Below are 24,293 nucleotides of genomic sequence, written 5' to 3'. Positions count from 1 at the left end.
GATTGGGTTTCCTCCAAAGTGTACACTGTACAAGTAGTTTCTTTGGATGGGGATCCCAGGAGGCCCTAGCAGGAGAATGGAGAAATGAGGCAGAGAGGAAGAAAGCCAACGAGGAGGATGTTAATGAGCAGGTTACCTCTGTGGGCTATTGGAGTTCAGTGCTGCTGAGGATTTCTGTTGGGGGCCAGTATAGAACATGATTCAGATTTGTCCCATTGTAATTGTAAAGATGCTGGAGGTATTAATCCACTATCTCCTGTTTGTGATGGGTTGAAGGCTGTTACCAGGGGTAGCCTGCCCTGTGCATGCATCACGGAAGCTCATGCTGCAGGAGGAAACTCTCAGGCAGTGTGGCAGGATCTCAGGGTTAGCAGCCATCTGCTGAATGGGTCCAGGCTGGTGACTGCCATATATGCATGGGGCTAGCCCTCCGTGGTCCTCCTGAGCTGGGGTAAAACATTGCTCTGAGCCATCAGACAACCACGAGTGAAAACTTTATTGCTCCAAACACTTTCTGTGAATGTCACCAACACCCAACGTGGGCAAATATATAAAAAGCACAACCTATTGTACAATCATTCCAACTCCTTGGCTAATGTGCTGTACACATGCTTCCCAGGCCTCGTCACCAGCATGACAGATGCATTTCAGGGGCAGCAGCTGCATTTGTCCGATGCTCCTTTGCAGATGCAGCCCCGGGCACACTTGGCGCAGCCCGGGGGGCAGCAAGGACAGCAGCCTGAAAGGGACAGGAGAGGGACAAGATGAACTTTGGGTCATCACCCTTATCTGACCGCTTCCCCCTGCACCACTTAGCAGGAAGTAGAAAAAGAAGAGCGTGTCACACACAGGCCCTGATCTACATGAGCAAAAAAAGACTGGGACAGGAAGTGGTGGGATGTTTAGAGCTGGAAGGAACCTCAGGGGTCACCCACAGTCCATCAGAGGCCAGGGAGGGGAAAGGATTGGCCTGAGACCATTGGACAGTGGCCGATCCATAACACCAGGCTGGTACTCTTTCTCCTTCACTACTGGGCTGGCTGGAACCTTCTCTCAGTCCTCTTCCTCTCCAAACCCCTGGAATGGATGCCCCAGGTGGGCTGCAGTCCAGGGGACTCAGCTTTCATTTCAGATCTCTCCCAAATGGGAAAAAGGCACCCAGGAACCCCTCCATCCCACCACGGCTAGAGGGTGGTGGATGGCAGAAACAGACTCTCCTGGCTCCCGGCCAGCAGTGCCCATGGGCCCCAGACTCACTTTTTCGACACGTTTTACAGCTGCAAGTTGTGCATTTGCAGTTGTCTCCGCAGGCGCAGGTTCCTCCTAAGAAGAAAGGGCAGGGCCACAAACATGAGTGTCGAGGTGGAGGGGGCACACAGGCTTGCTGCAGGCCATCATGGTGCCGGGGGGTCTGGGGTGCCCTCGGGCAGAGCTGGACAAGAGTGTGAAGATGCTGCTGAGAATCACCCCAGGGGTGAAGACCATCCAGTGGTTCCCAGTCACAGTGCATGGTCAGAAACTGGAAGGCTACATCAGCATCCCCAGGGGTACTCATTAAGATGCATTCTGATTCATAGGTCTGGGTGGGGGAAAGGGAGTCAGTATTTTTCAAAAGCAACCCAGATGATTCTGATGTACCATCAGGTTTGAGAACAACTAGGTTAGGCCAATGGGCTTCCCTGGTGGCTCAGATGGTCATGAATCTGCCTGCAATGCAGGAGACCTGGGTTTGATTCCTAAGTTTGGAAGATCCCCAGAGAAGGGAATGGGGACACACTCCTGTATTCCTGCCTGGAGAATCCCATGAACAGAGGAGCCTGACAGGCTACAGTCCATGGGGTTGCAAAGAGCTGGACATGACTGAGCGACTAACACTGTCCAAGGTCCTCTGGGGACTGTCAAAGCCCTTAATACCATCCTCACATTTTCAAGATATCAGGCAAGATGAAATCCTAAATGGGTAGAAGGAAGAGCAAAGACTATAAACAAGCCCAAAGCAAGAGCCACAGCTACTACTTGTTTCCATATCATAAAAACATCTATATTAAAAAAAAATCATCTTTCTTACTGCTTTGAGTATCAAGATACTGGAAGCTTCTGTAAACTTTTGGGCAAATTTTGGAGACAGACCAGGGAAGCTTGTGAGATTTCTTGATACCATTTCCGAAGGTCACAAAACCCAAGGTGTCTCTGAACTCCAACCTCGCTTCTCCTGGCCAACATGCCTCCGTGGAATTAAGCAGTTTTCAGACTCAGGAGTTCACATATGCTTCTAATAACTCTCCTGACATCTGCAAAAGCTTCATGATTTTAGCACTTCACAGCCACCCTGGAAGGTGCGCAGCTGGGAATGAGTAACCCTAGTTTTCAAATGAAGAAACTGAGGCTTGGAAATAAGTATCAGGAGTGGATGGAAGCAATGAAGCAAAAGCAGATTGCCTTGGGCCAGAGCTCTTTCCCTTCTGCCCTGGTGGCTGCCCTCAGAGGCTTGCCCCTGAAGTCCCCTCATGGTCATTCCTAAACCAGCTTGTTCATTCTAGTAAATCAAGCTGGTATCCAGCAGAGAGCGGGTGCTGCCCCAGAGGTGGCCAGTCTGAGACAAGCCCCATTGGTGGTTCTAATTGGAAGAAGAGAAGCATTGATCCCAGTCCTGCAGCCTCTCTGTAGGGAACTGGTGAGAGGTCGCAGAATCCCAGGGCGGGCATCCTTACTCACCAGACATGCAGGTGCATTCCCCAGAGTCCATGGTCCAAGCAGCTGAGAGGCGCCAGTGTGGTCACAGCTGGGGAAGGGAGGCTGATGAGCAGTCGCCAGAGGCTCCTTATTTATAGCCATGTGGGTGTAGACCTGGGCTCACCCCACCTCTCCCTGGGGCCAGACGCCCTGCACACGGCCCAGCCATGGGCTGGGGGTTGGCAGAGGAGAAGGTGAGCCGTGCAGTCATCTAGGCGGCTTTTCACAAGGAGTGCAGGTGGCTGTACCTGCCCACCTCCCAAGGTGTCAGGGAGCCAGACTCAGGCTCCAATGGCAGTCACATACGGAGTTACCTATGTCTCTTCTCCAAATCCTTCACAGCTATTACTTGCTATTTCTCTTTTAAAATTTACTTATTTTTAGTTTTGGCTGCGCTGGGTCTTCATTGCTGTGTGAACTTTCTCTCGTTGCAGAGAGGAGGGGCTACTCTCTGGTTGTGGAGCGGGGGCTTCTCATTGAAGTGGGCTCTCTTGTTGGCAGAGCACAGGCTCAATGGCTATAGAACCCGGGCTTATTTGCCCCACGACATGTGGAATCTTCCTGGATCTGGGATTGAACCCATGTCCACTGCATTGGCAGGCAGATGCTATACCATGGGACCACCAGAGAAGTCCATTACCTGCTGTTTCTGCTCCCTCTTTCGCAGGGGCTGTTCCTACCCTGGCCCAGGTCTCATTCTCTGCCCCCTGGTTGACTGTAGAATCCCTTACCATGGGAAGGCAGGGGCCTCTACCTGGACCCTGGCTTTAGAAGGTCCCACTCAAGACCTCTCCCCCCTTACTCACCGCCCCCCAAAGTCATGAGCAAGTGCCCACCCAGAGCCTATAACCTCTCTTTCCAGACCGCACCTGGAGCACCCTGGATTCTGGAATTTTCTATCATCCCAAGCCCGCTTCCTTCTAAGGATTTGCTCAGTTCTCCTCCCCAGACTTCCATGGGCAGATCTGTAGCCAGTGTGTGTCCCTGGAGCCTGAGGGATGGCCAAGGGTGGCTGTTTGCTGGGGGTACAGGCAGAGTTTGAATGTGTGGGCTGGGTGCCCGCAGGGGTGTGGAGGGAAGGAGCTGGGGTGGAGAGAGAAGGGAGGTGGGCCACAGATTGGGGGTGGGGGCCACAGGGCAGATGTCCTGGCACCCCTGCCTTCTAGGTTGCAATGAAGCTCTTTGTTAAGGTTGGGGAATAGAATGTATTTAATGTATTTGATGTATACCTTTCAAATGTTTTCACCTGGTATTGTGAATACAGCACCCACTTATATTCTTGTGCCACCCCACTAAACATTAGAAGGGGCCCAGGACTAGCCTTCTCTGGTCTTGCCCCTTCCTCCTCATCCTGAAAGGCCAAAAAGCCGTTCTGGCCACAACCAGGGAAGGTAGTTCTTCCTACTTGTAGGTTAGTGGGGTCTCCATTCCTCAACCACAAGGATTGCTGGGGCCACAGTCTGAGCCATGGAGCCATGTTTGAGCCAAGAGCTAGTGAGCAGCCCCTTGGTCATCGGGGCACTGTGGATGGGTAGGTAGGGGCTACATTGCAGTGATCCCCAGATGGCCCCTGCCCAAAAGGAGTTCACAACCCCTAGCAGGGAATCCAGGCCCATTCATTCATTCAACAGCTTCCAAGGGCCAGCACTGTCTGGACACTGTGGAGCCAGGGGTGAGTAAAAACAGAGCTAATGGCACAGAAGATCAGGAGGGCATCTCACCCCAGGAAACCCATGACTGGCAGGGCTGCTCTTAGAGTCCAGAGGCTGGATCTGTCTTCTCATGCCTGCATTTCCTGCTCCGTCCCCGCCCATCTCTTCACAGGTCCAGCTTCTCCCCCTGCCCCCAACTCTTGGGTGTCCCCTATAGCAGATACAAATGCCTTAGAGGGTCTGGTCCAACTAAGTGAACCCAGAAAAAGGAAAGGACTTCCCTTCCCCCTATCTAAGCCACCTCTCCTCTCTGCTTACTCTTGAGCCGGGAGTTGCTTCTTCCTTGGATGACTGACACTGCAGTGTTGCTTAAGGCCCCAGCTGAGTGATGAAGTATCAAAATCCAGTCATCAAGCATGACAGTTTCCCAGTTTCTGGGCTGTGTAGATTGAAACAACCATGTGTATCATCGGGCAGAAGAGTGCCTGTGACTGCACCTAGGCTGTCGAGCTCCTGTTACATGGAGGCCCCTAGGCCCTGGGGATGCACATCCAGGGGCCCCTCTGTCCTTTGGGCCACCTTCTGGGTCTCAGCTCCTGATCTCTGCAGGGCGGCAGGAAAGCAAACACACACATACCACCCCTGGAACATGGCATGACTGGAGGGCATAACTTAAAACTGCACCTAGAGAATAGATACAACTCGTTCTCCATTCCTGCAGTGGTGGAACCTGAGGCTGCTGTAGGTGGAATGTAACTCACCCGTTCCCACAGATCCCCAGGATTTCACCTTCCGTGGATTTGGCACCCACCGGGATACTGAGGGATGCTTGTATTTCTTCAGAGATGTGATCTTTAGCCTTTTCGGGGGATTCTAGAGGCCCTTTGAAAGTCTGATGAAAGTTCTAGCCAGAACCTGCATGTGTGCTCAGTCACTTCAGACGTGTCCCAGTCTTTGCGATCCTATGGACCGTAGCGCACCAGGCTCCTCTGTCCATGGGATTCTCCAGGCAAGAATACTGGAGTGGGTAGCCATACCCTCCTCCAGGGGATCTTACCAACTCCGGGATCGAACCCGCATCTCACATCTCCTGCATTGGCAGGTGGGTTCTTTACCACTAGTACCACCTAGGAAGCCCCCTAATCACAAATTTCATAAATCAGCACAAATTTAATCCCCCTAAAAATGCACATTTCCCCTTGTAAGTTCCAAGGGTTTGTGGATCTCCTGAATCCCATTGCAGGGCCTCCTCCCCCACCCCCCAGGGATCCTGAGGTAAGAACTTCTCTGTAAAGAAGCAGGCCTGCCCAAGTAGCCCTTCTGTGGCCACCATTGAGCCCCAAATATCTCCTCCTCCACTGTTGGGCTCTCCATACAGATGGGAAAATTGTTTTCTCAGAACAAGGTAATAGATTTTTCCACGGAAGAAGCTAACATACCACCTGTTAGCCTAAAATAACCAGGTCATCATCTCCCCCTTCCATGAAAGTCAAAGCTGCGTGTGCCCAGACACTCAGTCGTGTCTGACTCTTTGGGACCCCATGGATCGTAACCCGCCAGGCTCTTCTGTCCATGGGATTCTCCAGGCAAGAATACTGGATTGGGTTGCCACTTCCTCCTCCAGGGGATCTTCCCCACCCAGGGATTGAACTTGCATCTCTTATATCTCCTGCATTGGCAGGTGGGTTCTTTACCACTAATACCACTTGAGAAGTCCTAGCTAGACACCTGCTGTCCTGCACCCAGCAGTTTCTTCCAGAAGTCAGGGACTTATGGACTGGGGGAGTAGAGGGTGGGCCTTGGTACTGATGGTCGATGAAGATGCTGTGCTGTCACTGCACACCCCTCTCAGGTCACCACGCTTTCCCATACAGGGCCCCTCTGGACAGGGGCATCTCCCCAGGGGCAGCCTGGAGCTAGCTACAGGTTTTATTATGTTGGTTTATAAACTGACCTCTCTCCAGACCACAGGCTTCTCATGAACAGATGCTGTGCTTATACATCTCGGCATCCGTGTGGCCAGGCACACTGAGCGCTGCCCATGCAGTGGGTGTTTGATAAACATTTATGGGCTGATGATGAGTAAATGACTCAGTTCATAGAGTTACATGTGGGCTGCATTTTCTGGTTCTTGTTGAATAGACTTAAAGGGCCTCATCGCTCATTGAGAGCAGGCCGGAGCTTGTGATGGGCCCTGGGCCCTGATCCTGGTTCTCTTCCTTAGCTGTTTGATTTTTTAAAAATAATTTGTGTTTATTTATTTAATTTTTTGGCTGGGCCGGGTCTTCATTGCTTTGTGTGGGCTTTTGCTAGTTGCAGTGAGTGAGGGCTACCCTTCGTTGTGGTGTGCCAGCTGCTCATTGTGGTAGCTTCTCTTTCTGTGAGGCTCAGAAGTTATGGTACATAGGTTTTGTATGCTCCTCGGCATGTGGGATCTTCCCAGACCAGGGATTGAACCGGTGTCCCCCTGCATCGGCCGGCAAATTATTATCCACTGTGCCACCAGGGAAGTCCTGCTGCCTGATTTGGGGCAAGTTGCTTAACCTCTCTGAGCTCCAGTTCCCTCATCGGCAAAAGTGTAGCTAATGAAAATCATAACCCCAGGGCACTCTCATTGCGAGACTGAAATGAGGAAATGTATATTCAGGCAATGGCACCCCACTCCAGTACTCTTGCCTGGAAAATCCTATGGATGGAGGAGCCTGGTGGGCTGCAGTCCATGGGGTCGCTAAGAGTCGGATACGACTAAGTGACTTCACTTTCACTTTTCACTTTCATGCATTGGAGAAGGAAATGGCAACCCACTCCAGTGTTCTTGCCTGGAGAATCCCAGGGACGGGGAGCCTGGTGGGCTGCCATCTCTAGGGTCGCACAGAGTCGGACACAACTGAAGCGACTTAGCAGCAGCAGCATATTCAGCCCTTAATTCAGAATCTGACACAAGTATTATCATTATTTCACTATTACTATTATTCTTATCTGTGTCTATTACAACTGGTTCAGCTGCTCACCCATTCGTTTCAGGCTCTGTGGGGTGCATTCATCAGCAGTAAATATTGTGGAGAGTGTTAGTCTCTGCGTTCCCAACTTTTAAGCTCAGCCTAATTCCTTTTGGATCTCAGGGCATAGGGACCATGGGGCATTATCTTTGTTTTTCTATCACTTCCCTGGCAGCAGTTTGTATCTGTTTGGAGTCCGAGTTGACCTTATGCCTACGAGGCTGTCTTATCAAGTATTTCTGGCTTCCTCTATAGGACTAGACATAAGATGTGGCTGGACAAAAAGCAGGCAAGGACCCCAGAGGCCACCAGCTTGAATCGACATGGTCAGTGCTGGGAGAACCCTGAGAAGTCATGGGCCAGCTTCTTACCCCAATGGGAAAACAGAGGCCTGGAGTGGCGGGGTCAACCTTGATCACCTAGCTTAGGCTGGTGGCAGGGCGGAGTTGAACATGGCTCCCTAACTCACTACCAGCACCCACTCTCAAGGTCTGAGGCACGCATGACAGAGCTGTTCAGCAGTTTGGAACCTTGTGGTTTTCTATACTCTTTATTAATTAATTTTATTATAAAAGTTCAAGTACACTAAAAAGTACAAAGAATAGTAGTACAAACATCCCTGTGTCTACCACCCAGAATTAACAGATGTCAACATTGTCATATTTGCTTCAGCTCTTTTATTTGTAAGACATAAAAAATTAACAGGATTGTGGCTTCAAATACCACTCTTGCTGGTAACTCCCCACTCACATCCCCAGCCCGGGCCTCTCTTTCGAACTGCAGGCTCATATTTCTGGCTGCTACTCGACATCTCCACGTAGCCATCAAATAGCATCTCTCACTCCCCAGTGAGCTCTTGCTGCCTGCCTCACCTCCAACCAGAGCAGGGTATTGTCTGCCTCCATCATGTCCTATGAAGATTCAGCACTCGTTTCTTGACTGGCTTTCTTGCATCTGACTTGGGCCCTTTCTACCATATTTTCTTTATTATGAGAATGCTGCTGGGGAATTGCCTGGTTGTCCAGTGGTTAGGACTCTGCATTTTCCTTGTTCAAGGCCTGGGTTTGATACCTAGTCGGAGAACTAAGATCCCACAAGTCACATGGCAGAGCCAAAATAAATAAAAATAAAATATTTCTTAAAAAAAAAAAAGTGCTGTTATGGGACATCCCTGGTGGTCCAGTGGTTAATAATCTGCACTCCCAATGCAGGGACACAGATTCAATCTCTGGTTAGGGAACTAAGATTCTGCATGCTGCACAGTATGGACTAAAAAATTGAACAAATAAAGATGCTGCAAGGAACATCTCCACGCATATCATGTACATGAGTGTACAAGCCTCACTCATCCCTAGAAGGAGGATGGCTAGGTTATAAGGGCAACTGCTCTCCAAAGATGTTAATTTGCACTCTTTCTAACAATTTCTGAGACTCACCGTCTCCCTACCTCCTCCTTAAGTACTTCCTATATTCAGACTTTGAAATGTTTGCCTATCTGATAAGTGTGATGTGCAATGAGATTTTCCTGAGGTATAATTTGCATGTCTCTGCCTCTCAACTTCACTGTTCATTAACGTCCAGAAAGTAAGGCCTGGTCTAGCGGTCCTCACACTGACTTCAGGTCTCATTAGTCTGTCTCACTCTAGCAAGAGAGAGCATGGTGGGCTCCTGACCTTCACCCTTGGTTTCAACTCTGGCTCCTCCATCTGCTTGCCATACAACCTCAGGCAAGTTCCCTTATCTCTGGGAACCTCCACTATAAAATGGAGATAAGTGGGTCTACTCATGGAACTGTGGTGAGGATTAGAGAAAATGAAGATAAGGCATTTAACGCACCATGTGCTCAAAGAGTGGTAGGTATTGTTAAGATTTCATGCTTATGGAACTTCCCTGGCAGTCCAGTGGCTGAGGTTCCATGCTCCCAATACAGAGGGCCTGGGTTTGATTCCTGGTCAGGGAACTAGATCCCACATGCTACAACTAAGACCCAGGGCAGTCAAATTAAAAAAAAAAAAAAAAAATTTTTTTTTTTAGAAATAATTGTTTAAAAAAGATTTCACGTTTACAGTGGAGTGATCTATTGATAGGCAGCTTAAATCAGAGACAGATATGCCTGGAGTTCGGCCTCAGTGCTTTGGTAAGTCCTGTCACCTTTCCAAACATGAGGCTGGCCTCTTTAGGAGGGAGATAGAGCAGGACAGGAGATTCTAGGGTAGACAGATCAAAGGAGAAGTAGGAAGCCATGGAGAATATAAGGGGCCAGCATCTTTGTTACAGAAGATGGAGAAGCATGGCGCAGAGGGGTGAACCCCCGCACAGAGCCCCACACCCTGACGGGTTGGGCTTTGGGGTGGGAGGCTGGTTGAGCAGCCCCTACCCCCATGTGCTGATTACCCCTCCCCTGCTGGGGTCACGAGATGCCTTCCTCCGTGTGATCCAAGTTCTGAAGACTGTGTTGAGGGCATTTTTAAAGATCTTAGCAGCAGAAGAGTTTCTGTAGATTTTTACAAACTCGAAGGTTCTTCCCATTTCCTTTATGTTTTTTCCAAAGATTTGTTCAATCACCTAAGGTAACAATGTGTGTTACATGTGAGAGAAAGGGAGAGAGACAGATAGAGACCCTGAGCAAGCTGTACAGACAAGGGTGGCTGGGGCTGTCTTCTCTCAGGATAGTTCTGAAAAATGCTCTCCCCAGAACCCACACACACACACAGACACACAAACACTCACACTCAAACATTCTTCTGCTTTTCTGGCCCCCATTTGCACTCATGGAACCCCAGTACAGAACCCCACAGCCCATGGGGAAACCAGCCTGGGAGGAGGTGGGTCCCAGCACTGTGGACTGTAAAAAAGCAGGCCACCGCTAATTAGGAGCTAGCTTGCTGGGTGCCCAACCACCTGCGCCCTGGGCAGGCGTCACAGACTCTCCAGGGCTGGCGGCTGCTGGTTAATTACATAGGACTCCAGCCCCACAGCTGTAATTCAGTACCCACTGGGCAAGTGAAACCAACTGCTTTTGCGCACGGCCCCAAGGGAGGATGAGTAAAGCCAAAGCCGAGAAGTACTCACGCTCACGGCCCCCAGCAGCGCAGTGGCTGGTCCAGGTTGGCTGGCCTTTGGAGAGGGCGCAGGAGGCTCTCCTCTGTCCATCCTTCCTTACTTTATCCTCTCCATCCCCCCTCCCTCCCTTCCGTCCCTCAATCAGTTATTCAGCAAACATATTCAGGGCTTACTATGTGCTCAGCTTTGGGTTCGCCCTCTGGATGGAGTCACGGAGCCAGACACAGGGCCTGGTCCTCACGAACGTGCTTTCCAAGAGGGGCGGCACGCGTGTTGGTAGCTGCCAGAAAGGGAGAGGCGAGCAGGGTTTCTGTGAGGACGCACCAGTGCAGGGTGGCACTGGAATGATCCCTGAATGTTGCCCCAGAGGTGCCTCCCTTGCCTCATCCTGGTCTCAGCCCTTCATCTCTCCCCATCTAGGTGACCTCTGGGTCCCTCATGGAACGCTGGAGCTGGATCTGAGGTGTTTGCATGGGAGGCCCAGAACCCTAGGGCTTCGTGGAGGTGTCTGGCTGGGGCTGCTGCAGATGGGATTCTAGGCCCCTTCCCTGTCTCCCCCTTCCCTGTTTAAGGGCAGCTCTTCTTTTTAAAATTCATTTAATCTTGTACATCCCACCCCCACCCCCACCCCACGCCATCCCTCTTATAATGATTTTATCTGGGAACTGGGGGAGGCAGTTGTTATAGCTAGAACCATATGGATCACTGGTGACACGAGCCATGCCTTCCAGGTTAATGGTCTTGCCTCAGGGAACAGTGGGACCTTCCAAATATGCCCCTGGAATCCCAACTAGATCTCAGGCCCAATGTGCTTCTTGTTTTCTTCTTTTTCAAAACATTTATTTATTCTTTAAAATAACAATAATAAATCCACTACATGGGAATCTAAATAGCACTTCAAAATTTTTATATTAGAGTTGATTAACAGTGTTGTGTTAGTTGCAAGTGTACAGCAAACTGATTCAGTTATACACATATCCATTCTGTATCAGATTCTTTTCTCATATAGGTTATTACAGAATATCGAGTAGAGTTCCCTGTGCTTATAGTAGGTCCTTATTGATTATCTATTTTATATATAGTAGTGCTTCAGTCGTGTCCACCTCTGCGATCCTATGGACTGTAGCCAGCCAAGGTTCCTCTGTCCGTGGGGATTCTCCAAGGCAAGAATACTGGAGTGGGTTGCCATGCCCTCCTCCAGGGATCCAGAGGATCTTCTTGACCCAGGGATCGAACTTGCGACTCTTACATCTCCTGCACTGGCAGAGGGGTTCTCTACTGCTGAGCCACCAGAGAAGCCCATATATATAGCAGTCTGTATGTGTTAATCCCAAGCTCCTAATTTATCCCTCCCCCGCCCACTGAATATTTCCCCTTTGGTAAGCATAAGTTTGTTTTCAAAGTCTGGGCGTCTGTTTCTGTTTTAAAAATAAGTTGATTAGTATCATCATTTTTTTAGATTCCACGTATAGATCATATATTTATTTTTCTCTGACTTATTTCACTTAGTATGATAATCTCTAGGTCCATCCATATTACTGCAAATGGCATTATTTCATTCTTTATAACCAAGTAATATTCAATCTTGATGTATACCACATCTTTATCCCTCTGTTGATGGACATGTAGACTGCTACCATGTCTTGGCTATTATAAAAAGTGCTGTCGTGAACATTGGGCTGTGTATATCTTTTTGAATTATGGTTTTCTTTGGATATATGACCAGGAGTGGAATCACTGAATCATATGGTGGTTCTGTTTTTAGTTTTTTAAGGAACCTCCATACTGTTCTCCATACTGTGTTGTTTTCTCTTTTTAAAATTATTCTTCAAATTTGAAATGATTTCAAAAACAGATAACAGAAAATTGAATACAGAACCTTCCAATGTTATCAGATATTAACAAGTTCTGTTCACTTTAATTTTCAAAGGAACAAAATAATCAGAGTAGAAACTGCCTGTGTAAACTTTCCATATCTCATTCTTGCTGCTGCTGCTAAGTCACTTCAGTTGTGTCTGACTCTGTGCAACCCCATAGACAGCAGCCCACCCAGCTCTCCTGTCCCTGGGATTCTCCAGGCAAGAACACTGGAGTGGGTTGCCATTTCCTTCTCCAATGCATGAAAGTGAAAAGTGAAAGTGAAGTTTCTCAGTTGTGTCCGACTCCTAGCAATCTCATGGACTGCAGCCTTCCAGGCTCCTCTATCCATGGGACCCTTCCGGCAAGAGTACTGGAGTGGGGAGCCATTGCCTTCTCCATCTCATTCTTACTCCCCCACCAAACCCAGGAACCAATCTCATGAAGCGTTTATCATGCCCCTGCATGTTTTTCTGCTTTTACTACATAGGTGCATATCTATAAAAATTACATACCCTTGTTTTACAGGTTTATAAACCTTCTATAAAATGACATCATTCTCAATGTAGCCTTTTATAATTTTTTTTTTTTTTTACTTTTTTGGCTCAGCGTTTTGAGATTTATGGTTTTAACTGCTTTATATTATTATATTACATGACTACTTCACAATTTGTCCAGTTGATGGGCTTTTATATGTTTCTGTCTACTTCGTCATTGTTATAAACACTGCTGCAGTAAATATCCATGCATACGTGTTTCTGTATGTGAAATGTGCCAGGGTTTCTCTAGGGGGTGTACCTAGGAGGGGACTTACAGGATTGAAGGGGACAGCCTTGTTCTGCTTTACTAGGTCTTTCCAAATTGCTCACCACAGGGGTTTACAATCCCATGACTGGTGTACTCAGGTGTCCAGTTCTCCATGGCTTTGTTAATACTCGGTGCTGCCAGACTTCATTTTTGCCAGTCTGACAGATGTGAAGTGGCATTTCCTTGGCTGCTGATTCGCAGCTCCCTAATGAGGCTGAGCATACTATCATAAGACTCTTGGCCCCTCAGGTCTCCTCTACGTGGTCCGCTCTTCTTCCTCAAACGCTGCATTCCACAATCACTCGGTAGGACAGAGTGCTGAGCCATCCTGCTTTGGGATCAGTCTACATATTATTTTCTCAGACACGTGGCAAGTCTGTGTCTTTCTACATTTCTGGTTTTTTAATAATTTCCCCATTCAGGAGGCTCATGGTGACCTTGGTTGATGAGGAAGATGAACATCCTGATGTATCCCCAGGAAGGATAGACTCAAGTTGGGGTGGGGGTGGCTGACACAGCTGTATCTGCAGCCTTCGAGTCTTCTACAGGCCCCCTCGACAAAGCTCCTATCAGGCTCCTGCACTTTATCCTCTTACTTTAGAAACCCTTCATTCCGGTTGAAATTGATTCTTAGCAAGGCATTTTGGGTTTGCTCTGTAATGGTTCTCTAGAAAAGGAGGAAGCAGAAGAATTCCTGGAATGAAGGTCATTCTAGAATGCCAGAGCTGTAAGGGCAATCGTGTGGGCCAGACTGTCTCAATCCCAATCCCATTTACAGATTGGGAGTCTGAGATCCCAAAGGTGAAGTGCCCTAGCCACCATTTCATCCACAGTGCAGATCAGCTGGGCCAGATGATGAATTGAGGAGGGAAACTCCCCAGGGCCTTTGACATCTCTTAGGTGTCTGTGGAGTGAGGCCATTTGCAGAACCTCCTGCTTGGGGAAAGCAACTTCTGAGGGCCCCCCACAGTGCTGCTTGCCTCACCCAAGGGTGTAAAGAAGATTTATTGTGTAATTGGCAAGGTGAGGCACCAGGGAAGAAGCCGCTGGTGAGTGTCACAGGCCAGCATGGTCAGATGGTGAAATAAATAAGGCTGCCTCTTCTCTCACTCTCCGTCTCCCCTGCTTTCCTTTCTCTCCATCCCTTCTCCTGGTTTCCTTTCTTCTTTCTCTTCCTCCCTTCTCCTCTTCTCTCACTCCCCGTTTGTCCTCTCACATCTCACCCTTTCTCTTGTTTCTTCTGTTTTTCTCTCTTAGTGCAAGAAGCCAGGAAGTCAGGGCAACCGAGTATCTCTAAACTCACTCACTGATTGCTCACTCACAAGGTCACTTCCCAGCACTGGGTCACAGGTTACCTGAAACAACGAGGAGATGGTCATTGCTAGATGACCACTAGGGCCTCTCTCAGCTCTGTTCTAGATGTGCATAAACAGACAGCTTTTTTTTGGCCATGCCATGCAGCGTGTGGGATCTTAGTCCCTGACCAGGGATCGAACCTGCGTCCCTTGCATTGGAAGCTCAGAGTGGTAACGTCTGGACTGCCAGGGAAGTCCTGAGACAGCTTGTTTAGAAGATCCCTGTTTTTTAGATTTCTAGAGGGGAAGCCCCCTCTGCCAACACCCACCCCCCAGCCCCACCCAAAGGAGTTTGTATCTACAGCTTTGGGATCAAAGTCACTTTTTGGAGAAATTTCAACAATTGTTAATTGTCTGCAGGCACTTGAAGCTGTGCTTTTCCTGCAAAGATGTGGGAGGGAATTCAGCAGCCCAGGCCTTGCAGCCCCAGCGGCATGTTCTCCCAATAGAAGACTCGCCAGACCAACATTTTCTCCAGTTTCAAAACCCTTCAGGTCTAGGGACTTCTGTTTGAACAGGCCCTTCAGGGAGAGGAACCAAGGCTCAACCCACAGAGCCCTCCCCCACCTAGCAGGGATTTCACTAATAACTCGGAACCATGGTATACTAGGTATTAACTTTGTTGATTTCTCCAGGATAAATACATAGTTCTTTGAAAATAATCAGATCCTCTCCAATTAATGTCAGGGAGAAAAAACAAAGACCACAGTTTGAAGGTTGTATAGAGGAGAGCAATTATCCACTGCAGTCATTTCCTGCATGGCAAAAGGGTTGATGATAGAGCCTGTCATCTCCCTCCACACCTGCAGGGCTACCAGTGTCTTGTGAAATTTGGGTCTGGCAAACCCAGCGTGAGAACCAGGAGGGATGGCCACGACAGCCCAGCCAGGCAGGAACACCTAGGTGTGCTAGAAGGCTGGGCCATATACAGGTCGAGTGAGCCTCAGATGGATAGATCTGTGCTGCCACTGCTTTGACTCCATCTCCGTCTTTCTCTGCTGGTCTTGGGCAAGCCATTTGACCTCAGTTTCCCTGCCAGTAAAATGGGGATAATCACCCACTCTTCTAAGGGTGCCTCTTAAGAATAATTGGCCAGTTTCTGCAGAGCACTTTGAAGAAAATTGCTGTGAAGATGTTCCGCTAGCCTGGAATTTTCCATGGTGCCCGTATCCAACAGACGGGGATGGCCATTGTTCTGATTTTGGCAGTTGCAGCTGTACCATTTTCCCCAGTCAGTTGGAAGAGGGGGAGGGGCCGTGATCACAGCCTGGGCCTGCCTGGACTATTAAAGGCACAACTCTGCCTTTGATGCCTGCCTGCGATGCTTGTTAATTTTAATAGGAAGCCAACAGAGACGAGAAGGTTCTGCCTGGCAGAAGAAAAGAGGTCGAGACTGAAGAGGATTAGTGCCAGTTCAGTTTGGATCTTGTTTGGCTTTGAAGTCCTTGGCCCCGGTGCTGGAGTGACAGCACAACTCCTAGATGTCAGCAGGGTGGGAGGCAGGGGGCTGGGGAAGTTTGGAACTGAGGTCCTTCAGGTCCCAGCCCAGCCAAGAGCAGATGGCCCCTGTCCCAATGGGGGAGTCACCGGAGGATCTCCCAAGCTGGTGAATTTCAGGGGAAACCTCAAACAGGGGTCTCCAACTACCTTGACTTCAGGGGCAAGTCAAGGTAAGACTTTGATCTTAATGCATAAGAGCAAAGTAAACTGATTATAGTAATAGGCTGCGGTGGTGGTGGTGGTTGTTCAACTGCTAAGTCGTGTCCGACTATCTGCAACCTCATGAACTACAGCACGTCAGGCTTCCCTGTCCTTCACTATCTCCTGGAGTTTGATCAAACTCATATCTACTCAGTCAGTGATGCCAACCAACCATCTCATCCTCTGTCGCCCCTTTCTCCTCCTGCCCTCAATCTTTCCCAGCATCAGGGTCTCTTCCATTGAGTCAGTCAGTTCTTCGCATCAGGTGGCCAAAGTATTGGAGCTTCAGCTTCAGCATCAGTCTTTCCAATGAATATTCAGGGTTGATTTCCTTTAGGATTGACTGGTTTGATCTCCTTGCAGTCCAAGAGACTCTCAAGAGTCTTCTCTGACTGTGGCTATTTGTCTAAGCTCCTGTCGAATACTAGGATTTGGGAATGAGGGTCAAATTTTGCTAACTCTTCTGATTGTGCAGGAGAAATGGGAAACTGGATATTGTGTATGTGTGTGAATATTCTAATTTTTAAACAGTGATCAAAGTTGTTTCTTTATTATATTAGGATACTCTCCTCATGAACAAACATATCCATAGGCCAGAGCAGCCTATTGGGTCCTATTTTGTGACCTCTGGCGTAGAATTCTAAAGCATCAGGAGTGCATAGTCCCTTAAAATTCACTAAGACCTTTGCTCACCATTTTCTAGAGATTTCAGACCAATCTCTGGCTGAGGGTATCAGAATTACAGAGAGATAATTTTTATTAATAAAAAAACACAAGTATTTAGGGATTCTGATGCAATGGGCTTGGAATGGGATCTGGGGAGGGTCTCCTATTTTTTTTTAACTCTTCAGATGTTCAGTTGGGCAGCCAGGTTTGGGGAACGGTGGACCTCATCAGTTCTTAGTGATTAAAATTTTTCAGTCATGAATACTTTTTAGAAGTTGAAGAAAGTTATGAACATTTTCCTGGGTGGGGGAAGATGCTCATCCAGAAAAAACTTTGCATACAGTGTCAGGCAGTCTGAATACCTCTCTGTGAAGGCCACTGGAGACCTCCCAGTGAAGAACATTGGTAGTACTTACTACTGGAATCCCATCTACAAGTGCCATGAAAATAGCCTCTGGGGCCTTACTTGTACTCCTCCGGTGACGGGGAGCTCATTACCTTCGGAGAAAGCCTCCCTGCTTTTTGCAAGCATTAGTCTTCAGAAAAGTCCTTCCTGTGGTGAGCAGAATGCAGTCACCTCTTCTCACAAGCAGCTTTCTCCAGCATCCCTAGCTTTCACCTGCAAATCCCACATTTGTGCTCTAGCTCATCTTTCTGGTTTTACTAGGGTCTAAAGGGAAGAACTGTAGCAGAAGACCAGGAGAAGCTGAGGGGATGGGGGGTTGGCCAAGGATGGAGATCGCTTCCTCTTGGGATTTGGGAATGCAGGAGCAGATAATTGACCAGATCCTGGTGAATCCTGTTCTTGTCATCTCATCCCTTTGTCCTCTTTTGAGACCTCACTCCATGAATCCAGCATGAGATGCCAAACCTACCTCATGATCACCGTCTCCTCCCTGTGGCTATCTCTCTAGGAGAGGCTGACCCCCAGCCTGGAAGATGAACTTTTTCCATGTGAGTCAATTTGAATGCATTTAGCCCAGCTCTCTTGCTTTTTTTTTTTTTGGCCACACCATGCGGCTTGAGGGATCTTAGTTCCCCAACTAGGAACTAAATCTGTGCCCTCAACAATGAAAGCCCAGAGTCCAAACCACTGGACCACCAGGGAATTCCTCACAGTACTTTTCTTTGACCAGCATCTGGTGGGCACTTGCAGGAGAGGAATGCTGCTGTGACGTTCATGTCATCACTTTCATCCAGAATTGGCTGAACATTGACCACACGTTTGTAAAAGGTCCCTCAGCCCAGCCTCAGCAATTCTTCTGAGCAAAGTAGCTTGGGGAGTGTGTGTGGCTTTTCTTTGCCTTAAACTCTTTTAAACTTAAAGGGGGAGCCTCTCCATCTAATAGTTGAGGTTGGGTGTCCATCATCCCTTACCTCTGCAACCACTCTGGGATTTTATAGATTTAATTCAAGTCTCCTTTTCTCCATCTAGAAGGAGCCTCACTTTGAAGCTCTGTCATCTCATCATCCCTTTGATCCCTTTAGTCATCATTTACTTGCCTGACAAATGTACCCAGGTTTTGAATGCAAATGCCTCTAAGTGCTCTCACTCACCTCTCATCCCAGAGCTTCTGGAACAAGGGAACATATAGGCCTGCTCAACATGGGCTTGAGTGAATCCCAGGGAGAGGCTGGGAAAATGATATCCTCTTACTAACCCTGCAGGTAAATAAGGAAGATTGGCCCCTGAATGGACACTGAATGGATGCCCCCAAGCCTGGCAGAATCTCACTCATGCATTCCAGCATTAATTCATACCACGAAAAGTTACCAATTTCCTAAGATGGGCCAGGTTCTGGGCTGCATACTGCAAATGCTGCAATCTGTAACACCAAGCAATCCTTGCCCTCCCTGGATCTCTATTTTAGTAGGGGAGACAGAGACAAATAAATAAGCACACACATGAATAATTGTAAGTTGTGATTCGTGATATGAGAGATAACTACAGGTACATTAAGGGGAACCCAATTCAGACCCTTGTGGAGGGAAATGTGTTCCAGGCAGAGAGAATAGCATGTGCAAAGGCCTTGTGGCTGGAAGAGCTTGACTTTTTTGAAAAACTCATAGAAGTCCAGGGCAACTAGCAGCTAGTGACTAAAGAGGAGGAGATACTTCAAGAACTGTGATTCAGATGTATACAGGGTTCAGCAGGTTCCATGGTTGAAAGAAGTGAGCCAAATGGGAGACAAGAGGGAGTAGTGGAGACTGGCAAATTGGTGACCACACACCTGTGTAAAGGAGGCAGTCATGAGACTTCCCTGACAATCCAGTGGTTAAGACTCCAGGCGTCACTGCAGAGGGTGTTGGTTCAGTGCCTGGTTGGTGAACTAAGATCCCATATGCTGAGTGGTGTGCCAAAAAAAAAAAAAAATGTTTTTAATTAAAAAAAATCTTTAATAAAAAAAAGGCAGTCACAGCTTAGCTCCAGCCAGCCTTGCACATGTGAAAAAGAAATCTTGGCCAGTATTGCCAGACCTTTGATTTTTGAAGATAACTCTCAATTCTAGATTTTTATTTAAAAATCTTTTTTAAAAAAACAAAACATTGAGATCTTCACAACACATGTTTGAGGACTGAATTTATCCTCCCTAGTGCTGCCTCTTGGAGGCCCCGGAGCTGAGTAAATCCACAGTAGAGATTTAAGGAATTATAGAGTGGGTGGTGTCTCCTCACCCTGGGAGGTAAACTGAGGCCCCAAGTCCTCTCTGCTTCTAGTTCTTGCTCCACCCAGTGGTTTCCTGAGGAATGGGCAGCCTTTCAGCTGATTTCTTTTTTGCCTTCAGGCAAGCTTTTAACTGGAAAACTCAGTTTCTCTAATTTGCAAATGGGAGGGTTGAGGCCAAGTTTGGTGGCTCCCTGGGGCTCTAATATGTGGGATAGTTAAGGTTTGTAAATGACTTTGAAGCTTCCAAGAGTAAAGCACCCACCAAAGTTCAGAGGGAGACACCAGTTTGATCCCTGGGTTGGAAAGATTCCCTGGAAGAGGGCCTGGCAACCCACTCCAGTATTCTTGCCTGGAGAATCCCATGAACAGAAGAGCCTAGCAGGCTACAGTCCATGGGGTCGCAAAAGTGTCGTTCACAACTTAGCAGCTAAACAACAAAGTTCAGAAGGGGGTTGCTTCTTAAAGCGCCACCAAGTTATAGATCCACCCTCCCCAGTCTCCAGGGGGTCTTCCCCAGGTAGAAATGCTGTGGGATTCCAAGGAGCCCCTGGTCCTTTCCCTCCCTCCCCTTCTATTCCCTTTCTGTCTTTGCTCACAAACACAGTGCGTCCCTTCTAGATGCCAGTCACATGGAGTTGCAGTGTTGGCTCTAGAAAGTCACTGTTGTGGAACTTGCAGCTTCACAAGGAAAACATGGAGACAAACATAAGCAATGCTTGTTACAAGATGGAACTTGCGGGGGGTCATAGGAGCCAGTAATCCACCCCTAGTTTCAGGAACCCACATCTAACTCCAAAATAATGATGTTTCAGTTGAAAGCTGAATATTGGAGCAAGGGTTAGTGAGAGTGGGGGAATATTCCAGGTTGAGGGAGCTTCTAGTGGAAGTGGAGAGGGGTGGGTGTACTCTTAAGTGTTCCTAGACCTGAATTCGGGCCCACACTTCTGGGACCTTAGAGCCCAAGGCCTCGTGGTGGTTTGGTGGTTAGGAGTGTACAGGTCCAGCTTTCGGGTCCTAGGAGCCAGGGCAACTTTTTTTTTTTTTTTTTTGAGAATAATAAGGTAATAAGTTGATGAGTTTCAACCCAAAAAGAAATGTTAGGATTTGCTTGCATTATTCTGGACTCAATGGTTGCTCCTTAGAGGAAAGCCTGGCCAACGAATACATCTTCTGTGATCTCCAAATGTCCTTTCTGCATCCTTTCTTTATCTCAAGGCACCGGCATTTCACCTGCAAAGTAGGTGCTATTGTGGATCCATATTGTGATGAAATACTGGCTCAGGTCATCCAGCCAAGGAAGGGACAGAGCAAGGATTTGAGCCCTGGTGTATCTGTTTGGAAGCTTGGGCTTTGTCCACCTTGCGTGCATGGTCAGGATAATGATGGGCTCTTTGAAATACCATCTTCAGCCACGTTTTCAGGTAGAAAAAGCCCTGTTCTGTGGAGCTCTCCTTCCAAGTGCTGGAGAGAAAAAAAAACCTGCCTCTAAAATTAACATCAAGACAGAGCTGGGTCATGGGGGAGCTTGAGGAGCAGAAGCTCTGTTCACATACTGAGGAGGCAAAGATGCCAGGGGCTAATTAACGAGGACCTGACCTCCAGGGATCTTAAGATGCCTGCTTTTGTCCAAGTCTTTTCTCTTCCAGAGAATACTGAGCTGGTTCCTGGAATTGACGCAGCACAGAAGGGCCATTCAAGGCTTCCTTTGAATGAAGTGTTCTGTTCCCAGCACACAACTTTTTAAAGACATGGGGAGAAAATAGAAACTCAGAGGACTAAGAAGTTCTGTTCCTCAGGGTGGGTAGGCAGGAGCGCTGCAAAGTTCAAGGACAGGCCTGCAGTGGGACAGGCCCCTGCAGCCTGCTGCTGGGGGAACTGGGGGCTCCCCCTGGGCCTGGGCTGGGTCACCTTCCTTCTTGTTGCTGTTCAGTTGCTAGGTCATGTGCGACTCTTTGAGACCCCATGAATTGAGACCCCAGGAAAGCACACTAGGCTTTCCTGTCCTTCACTATCTCCCTAAGTTTCTCAAACTCATGTCAGTGATGACATCCAACCATCTCATCCTCTGTCGTCCCCTTCTCCTTCTGCCTTCAATCTTTCCCAGCATCAGGGTCTTTTCCAGTAAGTCAGCTCTTCGCATCAGGTGGCCAAAGTATTAGAACTTCAGTTTCAGCATTAGTCCTTCCAGTGATTATTCAGGGTTGAATTCCTTTAGGATTGACTGGTTTGATCTCCTTGCAGTCCAAGGGATTCTCAGGAGTCTTCTCCAGCACCACAATTTGAAAGCATCAATTCTTCAGTGCTCAGCCTTCTTTATGGTCCAACTATCATAAACTATTGCCCTTAATTTACAGCTGCTGCTGCTGCTGCTGCTAAGTCACTTCAGTCGTGTCCGACTCTGTGCGACCCCATAGACGGCAGCCCACCAGGCTTCCCCGTCCCTGGGATTCTCCAGGCAAGAACACTGGAGTGGGTTGCCATTTCCTTCTCCAATGCGTGAAAGTGAAAAGTGAAAGTGAAGTCACTCAGTCGTGTCCGACTCCTAGCGACCCCATGGACTACAGCCTACCAGGCTCCTCCGTCCATGGGATTTTCCAGGCAAGAGTACTGGAGTGGGTGCCATTGCCTTCTCTGTAATTTACAGCTAGAAAACCCAAAATGAGACATGAGTCATTGGGCATGGTTGTGATCCGGATGCACCAGGAGATATGGACCCTGTTCTTTTCAGTCCTCAGAGGGCTCCAAAGAGGGCTCAGCCTGAGATGGACACCATGGATTTCCCTGTGGAAGGGCTGGGTCTGTGGCAGAAAATTTAGACGATTCATGTGTGTGCAGGGAGAGATGATAGAAATAAATAATAGAAATGGCTCTTAGAGCCAAGTGATAAGACACTCGTCTATACTTCTACTAGTAGAAATGCAAATTCAAGCTACAACTACATATTGTTTTTATAAAATGTATCTGATTGGCAGGGATCTCAAAATGTGAAAAATGCTGTGTGGGTGGGCTGCGGGGAAACAGACGAGCTCAGTCATAGACGGTGACGTCCAAACTGCAGGGTAACCACTGTTGCTTCCACGATTTAAAAGGTGCGTGTGTGTCTAGGTGCTTGGGAAACATCAGTGAACAAAACTGGTGAATATTCCAGCTCTCATGGAATTTATGTTCTTAGAGAAAAGCAGGAGGGAAAAAATAAACATGCTCAAGCAACCAGTCATATAGCTTGTTAGGAGGTAATAGCTGCCGTGGAGTAAAGGACAGGTAGAGAAGTGTAAAGACGGGTCAGAAGTTGCCAGGGGGAGGGGACACGTGGAGTGTACAATTGGGCAGTCGGGGTAGACTCCTTAGAGAAGGGCCTGCCACAGTCCTGTGAAGTTGTCCCCATTTCACAGATGGTGCAGCTGAGGCAGAGGTGAGTTTCGTGACTGGCCTGGAGTCACACTGCCAAGAACGGGAAGGCAGGAATTCTGACCCAGGCTGAATGACTTGAATCTGTACGTTTCATCACCTCGTTATGTAAGAGCTGTAAGGAACCTGGAGATGGGGAAACTGAGGCCCAAAGAAATAAAAGGGGCTTTCTCAAAGTCCTGAGCAAGAGGAAGAGTGGGTTAGTGAATCCTCTGCTCACCAGGAAGACAGGTGCTGTAGCCTGGGGTTCCCAGAGGGAGAGGCTTTAAGATGATATATGGAAAAGCATTGTTATCTTAGTTATTTTAATTGACTTTAATGCATATTAGAAAGAAATGCAACTAACACATGGCATTTATAATTGCACAAGGTTTGTGCTTAGGATGAACCATTTTTAACTGAATCAATGTAATGAAAAGACTGGATAAATTACCACACAGGCAGAATGCAGTTGCGGCAAAATGTAGGGCGAGTATTCACAGAAGACTGACATTTGGGCAACTCTGCTGTCATTGTGGGCACCTCTGGGCCAGGGAAGGAAATTTTTGGAATGGCCTGGAAGCTCAGCCTCCTGGCTCAAGGCTCCTCTGCCCAGGAATCTCGACCCTGTTCCTGCATTGGCATCACTGAAGCCTCCCTGCAAACTGACCCTGCCTTAAAAGCCTGCACCTGTGGGAACCAGCCCTTTTTTATGGGCAATGTCATCTTCAAAGTGCTTTGGCTTATTAGTTGGTTACGATTCACACCAAGCTGACTCAAGATCCCACAGCCTGACTGAGGAGAGCTGATGTCATTGGCATGGGGAGCACTCTGCCAGGCCGGTGGCCGGGCCCCACCCTGGAGACCAGCCTGGGAGTGGATCCTGGCTTCACCCCTTTAAAACATCTCTGGGAGCATCAGTCTTTTTCATCTGTGAAGTACGGGTGATAATATGGTTGTTGGGAGCAGTTCACATGTCAAGTGGCTGGTGTGGGATGGCTGTTCCATAAACATTGCTTCCCTTCATCTTCAGATGCTACTTCCTCCTCGGGGCATTTTGGGGTTCCTTGTCTTTCCTCCCTAACTTCCAGAACATTCCATATATTCCTCTCTCTATTTTTTTTCCCCTTCTTTTTGGCTACACTGGGTCTTTGTGGCTGCACACGGGCTTTCTCTAGTTGTGGTGAGTGGGGGCTCCTCTCTAGTTACGGTGTGGGGGCTTCTCATTGTGGTGGGTTCTCGTGGCCTCCAGGCACTCAGGCTGCAGTAGTTGTGAACACACGTGCTTAGTTGCTCTGCAGCATGTGAAATCTTCCCAGACCAGGGATCGAACCCATGTCCCCTGCATTGGCAGGCGGATCCTCAACCACCGGACCACGAAGGAAGTCCTGTTCTTCTCTTTTAA

The 24,293-nt window shown here is 48.3% G+C and overlaps 1 protein-coding gene across 1 annotated transcript; it reads right to left on the bottom strand.

The window, feature by feature from the left end:
• Window positions 1-647: 647 nt before the first annotated feature.
• On the bottom strand, window positions 648-2,746 carry LOC138991686 (metallothionein-4). Its single transcript, XM_070386858.1, has 3 exons — window positions 2,716-2,746; window positions 1,258-1,323; window positions 648-739 (listed from the first exon to the last, which is right to left on the bottom strand). The coding sequence occupies exons 1-3, from the start codon at window positions 2,744-2,746 to the stop codon at window positions 648-650; spliced, it is 189 nt and encodes a 62-aa protein (XP_070242959.1).
• Window positions 2,747-24,293: the final 21,547 nt, after the last annotated feature.

The sequence above is a fragment of the Bos mutus genome, chromosome 18 (assembly GCF_027580195.1).
Source record: "Bos mutus isolate GX-2022 chromosome 18, NWIPB_WYAK_1.1, whole genome shotgun sequence".
NCBI classification, from domain to species: Eukaryota; Metazoa; Chordata; class Mammalia; order Artiodactyla; family Bovidae; genus Bos; species Bos mutus.
The sequence above is the reverse complement of the archived record's forward strand: the minus strand, read 5'-3'. Positions and strand labels throughout refer to the sequence as shown.

Coding starts and splice junctions, on each gene's coding strand:
- LOC138991686 (XM_070386858.1), bottom strand. CDS start 2,746: ATGGACTCTGGGGAATGCACCTGCATGTCTG. Junction 1,324..2,715: donor GGAATGCACCTGCATGTCTG/GTGAGTAAGGAT, acceptor CTTTCTTCTTAG/GAGGAACCTGCGCCTGCGGA. Junction 740..1,257: donor CTGTAAAACGTGTCGAAAAA/GTGAGTCTGGGG, acceptor TGTCCCTTTCAG/GCTGCTGTCCTTGCTGCCCC.